This window comes from Arachis duranensis, chromosome 5 (assembly GCF_000817695.3).
Source record: "Arachis duranensis cultivar V14167 chromosome 5, aradu.V14167.gnm2.J7QH, whole genome shotgun sequence".
Lineage (NCBI taxonomy): Eukaryota > Viridiplantae > Streptophyta > Magnoliopsida > Fabales > Fabaceae > Arachis > Arachis duranensis.
This window is the reverse complement of record NC_029776.3, coordinates 32793688-32798481: the sequence shown is the minus strand read 5'-3', so window position 1 is coordinate 32798481 and position 4794 is coordinate 32793688. Positions and strand designations below refer to the sequence as shown.

Here is a 4794-nt window from a genome sequence, read left to right as displayed (position 1 = left end):
TTATATGGTATAAAAATGATCAAATCATTCTAATTAATCACGGAACTATTTCATGTTTCTCCGTCCATTATCCAATAGTCTTAGACTCAACCAGAAAATGAGATACAACTTCAATAATAGGTACAAGACAAGAGAGAACAAAAAAATGCAGAAAGAAACAAAAATTGACAATCCAATTCTTTTCCACCTCCAAAAAAAAAAAAATGGTTCCTAACAAGTGTATTCCTCGCACATATCTAAATTCCTCTCAAGCTTTTATAACAAGGTGTGTCTAGTAACCTGTCTCTTATACACATGTCGTCTCACTTCAACTCAGTTGGGGCGGCAGGGACGTCAAGAGTGATTCCGGCTTGGATTTGACCCCACCCGATTAGACGCCAATGCTTCTCAACACGTCGGCTAAGTGCGATCTTCTCACCCTTGTTAGTGCACACAGGGGAGGTAAGTTGCAACTTCGCCAGATCGTTCTTCACGGCAACAACTCTCGCACCCGTCGACATTGATCCTATGTTCAACATTAGCATCTCTGCTTTAGCCAGCTTAGATACCTTTCCCTGTCTCTCTGAGCCCTTGGTCCGAACACCGAGAAGCCGTCGAAGCAAGAAGAAATTTACCTGCAAAACCATAAAGCAAAAGGAATTCCATCATAAGCAAGTACTTTCTGGCACAGCTAGAGAACTGATTGACTGATTGTGATCCTTCAAGAGTCATGACATCAACCTTTAACGCAAGCAAGGTAGAAATACATAAAAATCTAGTTAGTTTTTAATGTTTTGACTTTAGAGCAGTTCACATCTTGACAACACCTAATGCAAAGCAAGAGGAAAGCGAAAATACAAAGATAAGCTAGACAACTCCATTGAATTGCAGAGCTTAGCAAGCTGATTCAACAACCTAAATTTCATGGAGCGCATGCATAAACTGAATAGTAGTAGTAGATACAGTCACCTACCTCAAGTTCAACAAAGACCTCCGGCAGTGATCCAACCTCTCCTAGAACTTGCCCGACCAACCTGTCAGCACGGGTCAAAGTGGGATCCATTGTTGTTCCAACACCAATTAAACCTCCTGGCACAGCAAATTGAAGCTCATTTTGCTCGGCAAATAATGAAACTATTCTAGAGTATATGGGTGTGCATCTGATATTTCCACTCTCATCTTTCACAACTATCCCAGGTCGAACTTCAATGAATTGGTTGACCCTCAAAACACCCTGCAGGAATAAATTTTCATACATGTTCAGCAAGATTGTCATGGTATGCTATGAAGCATGCACAATTTAGCTTCCGTGTCCACATGTCAACATATTTCAAACACAACACTAATCCAAGATTTTGTTTGACCCGTGTCTTTCATGTCCAACTGTCTTAATAAAAAACAAAAAATGTTTTGCCGGACACGCATGGACACCCAAATATCATCATATGTTGGCATGTCCAACTTTATTCTTGACCTATATTCTTGAATCTTGAAATGCATTTAGAAATAGTATAGATTATTGTTTATTAAAAAAGTTAACTTTAATGCTTTATAGAATTTAGAAAAAAACATTAAAAACATTTTTTAACAATTAGTTTGTACTTTGATATCAATAAATATCAAGATATTACTACAATTTATCTAAGAAGACACCGCGTGTCTCGTGTCATGTCATGTCTCGTGTCGTGATTCATACGGTATATGCTAGCATTCATGTACAGTATTGGAATATTTTCCAAGACTTACCCTCAGGATACTTCCACCAGCTACACCTCCTTTTATTTCGTCAACCTCAAACCCAGGTTTATTAACGTCAAATGACCGAATAACAATCATATTGGGTGGCGAAGTAAAATTCCTTTCTGGGATTGGGATCTTTTTCACAATATACTCACACACAACATCAATATTATACTTCAGTTGTGCTGAAATAGGTACCACTGGTGCACTATCAGCTACAGTTCCCTATATCAGGCCAGTAAACCACCAAAAGACAGGGGAGTACATTAGTTATTGAAGAGAGAATAACTTGTATAGCATAAACCTTTTCATAGAAAACTTACTTCAATGAACTTTTTAATTGTATCATGCTGATTCATTGCCACATTCTCTTGAATCAGATCAACCTTGTTCTGAAGAATTATTATGTGCTGTAGACGCATAATTTCCACAGCAGCTAAATGTTCAGAGGTTTGTGGTTGCGGGCAACTCTCATTAGCAGCTATGAGTAGTAAAGCTCCATCCATGATTGCAGCTCCATTAAGCATTGTGGCCATAAGAATATCATGTCCCTACAGAAATTGGAGAAGTAATATTGAACTCAACATGATGATTGACCGTTAGCTGGCAATACAACGTGCCTTGAAAAAAGATAGCCCAACCAACATGAATATTGAAATTCCAGACAGCGTCGTAATATTAGGAAGGGAGAAAAAAAATAAAATTATTGCAGAAACAGCACTGAATAGCAAATTAAAGTTTAGAACTTTACTGGGCAATCCACAAAAGAAACATGTCTCAGCAACTTCATCTTGGAGTTTTCAAACCCTGGTACATCACACATTGGACTATCTTCCTTTCCACTTCCATAAGCCCTTTAAAAGAAAACAGATCATGCCACTAGTCCCAAAAGACCTTGATAAATGATAATATAAGAACAACTGCAAAATAACTACCTACTTGTAGCACATAGGCCTTGGACACCTATCATCTTCACACTTATATATCTTTGCATTTGCATAGCCAAGCTTGATTGTGATGTTTCTCTCCAACTCATTTTTAAAACGCACGGTCTAGACATTCATAGGAAACCACAGCAGTTAACACTTCATATATCCAAGGCTCAAGGGAAGCCTATAAAACCATTGACAAACTAAAACTGAAAATGTAACCAAAAAAAAAAGATTAAAAAAGGTATTTTTAAAAATTTAAATGAAATATAAGTCGTCAAACCAGTTACTAAATCGCTCTAAGAATTGAAAGCTGTTCAGAAGGGCATCCAGAAAACTTGGCTCAAGTGAGTAAATATAACTGGATAATTTATCATATATGACAAATGAAAATCCAATGATTATGGGTTAGGGGAAGCCGACTTTATAGTTCTATACAAACATGTTTCACAAGGATATAAATACATGCCGATGTAAATCGTGCAAAACATCTGTTCTAAGCAAAAATCCTTACAATTCATGAGATTATGACAATGAGTTACCTTCTTCCCCAAAAAAAAAAAAAAGAAAAATCAAGAGAGAAATATTAAAAGCCAAGGAATACCTGAACACCTGATATTGCTTTCACAACAGTTGATTTGCCATGTGCCACATGCCCTATGGTGCCTGTCAGCAGACAATCCATCAGCATTAACAGCATCAATATGAAAGCAGCACATAATTTTTTATTTAATGATAAAGTATTCTAAATTCAAATATGGCTGTAGACTGTAGTGGATTTCACATTACTGGAACCAAAGATTTGAGAAAAACTGTTACCAATATTAATTGTAGCCTGCCGAGATATGACTTCCGGAGAAAGTGGATGCAATTTTGTCACGTCCAACTTACTCAGGTCCTGTTCCATCAAACCCTTCCTCGACATCTTGGCTTTTTCGATGGAAACTTCAGTTAAGTGAATAACTTGACAATATTTGATGCTGAAATATCTGCATGCATCACAGAACAAGAAATCTGCCTTAGAATATTCACAATTTTCTGTTTAATACCATACATGAGTATATGACACACAAATCATCTATGGAGCCCATCAATTAATGCTAAATACAGATTCATTATTTCTCTGAAAATGGAAAAAAAACCCTACAATTTCCGAAAATAACTTTTTGTAAGCTGTACATAAACCTTTCAGAAATTAGGAACTCTGTAAATATACTCAATTACTCATAAACCAACAAATTTTAAAAGTTTGCACAAATGGCTAGGTACTTGGATAACTCTACAACTAATTAATCAATGGGGACATCGATAGCAGAAAGGTTTAAATTGAGAGTGGTGGTGATGTTGAATCGACTACCAGATATCCACAAAAGCTGCTAATAAAATCTTTTCAAACTCAAGGATTATCAATGTACTATCTCCAATCATAATTACAGTTTCCAACAAATAAAAGCCAATAATTGATTTTATATTTTGGTGAAACCATCATGCGAACTGCCAAGCATGAGGTGTGGCTTTAAAAAGTGCTACCGATGCACACATAATAGAAGAAAGATATAATAGTATAATACATTAAAATGTTAGGTAAGAATCTTTTGGCCAAATTACTTAGCAACTGGTAAAACCCTTTACAATATACAAACATTGATCCTATTCTTACAAGAAACAACACATATTAACTCTCCACCGCTATCCCTTATATAGTTCCTTATTGATAACTTTTGGGTACCAATTAAGTCGCAACATTTTCTTACTTATCTCTTCAGCACGATAACACCACTCTAAGCGGAGTGTAAAAAGAAAAAGAGAAAGAAAAAGAGAGGATTAAAATAATATAAAATAAAATAAAATAGAATAAAAAAGAAATGGCAATTGCTAGCTATTACAAGAAGATTCGAATGTGTCATGATCCTCTCCAAAAAAACTATATACATGGGAAAAGAAGAAATGATAAGTAAATTGTCCAAAGAACAAATTAAGCTCTTCAAGATTCTTAACAATCCATACATCCAAATCCCGAACGATCAAGGTTTATTGCAGCTGCTCCAAAAAGCCGCAAGTTCAAAAGTAATCAAATCAAACACTCCCACTAAACGAATAACTCAAACACCGAATTACATAACCAAAAGCACAAGTGATGGCACAC

At 36.0% G+C, this 4794-nt stretch overlaps 1 protein-coding gene across 1 annotated transcript in view; it reads right to left on the bottom strand.

Moving 5' to 3' along the window:
* Window positions 1-4794, bottom strand: part of LOC107489116 (eukaryotic translation initiation factor 2 subunit gamma) — a 5129-nt gene continuing 335 nt past the window's right edge. The window contains exons 2-9 of the mRNA XM_016109883.3: window positions 3468-3637; window positions 3253-3314; window positions 2659-2771; window positions 2471-2573; window positions 2043-2270; window positions 1726-1944; window positions 953-1213; window positions 1-614 (exon numbers count right to left, since the gene is read on the bottom strand). Coding sequence (XP_015965369.1) covers window positions 303-614; window positions 953-1213; window positions 1726-1944; window positions 2043-2270; window positions 2471-2573; window positions 2659-2771; window positions 3253-3314; window positions 3468-3573 — 1404 coding nt within the window. The 5' untranslated portion in view covers window positions 3574-3637 and the 3' untranslated portion in view covers window positions 1-302. The remainder of the gene's footprint in view (window positions 615-952; window positions 1214-1725; window positions 1945-2042; window positions 2271-2470; window positions 2574-2658; window positions 2772-3252; window positions 3315-3467; window positions 3638-4794) is intronic.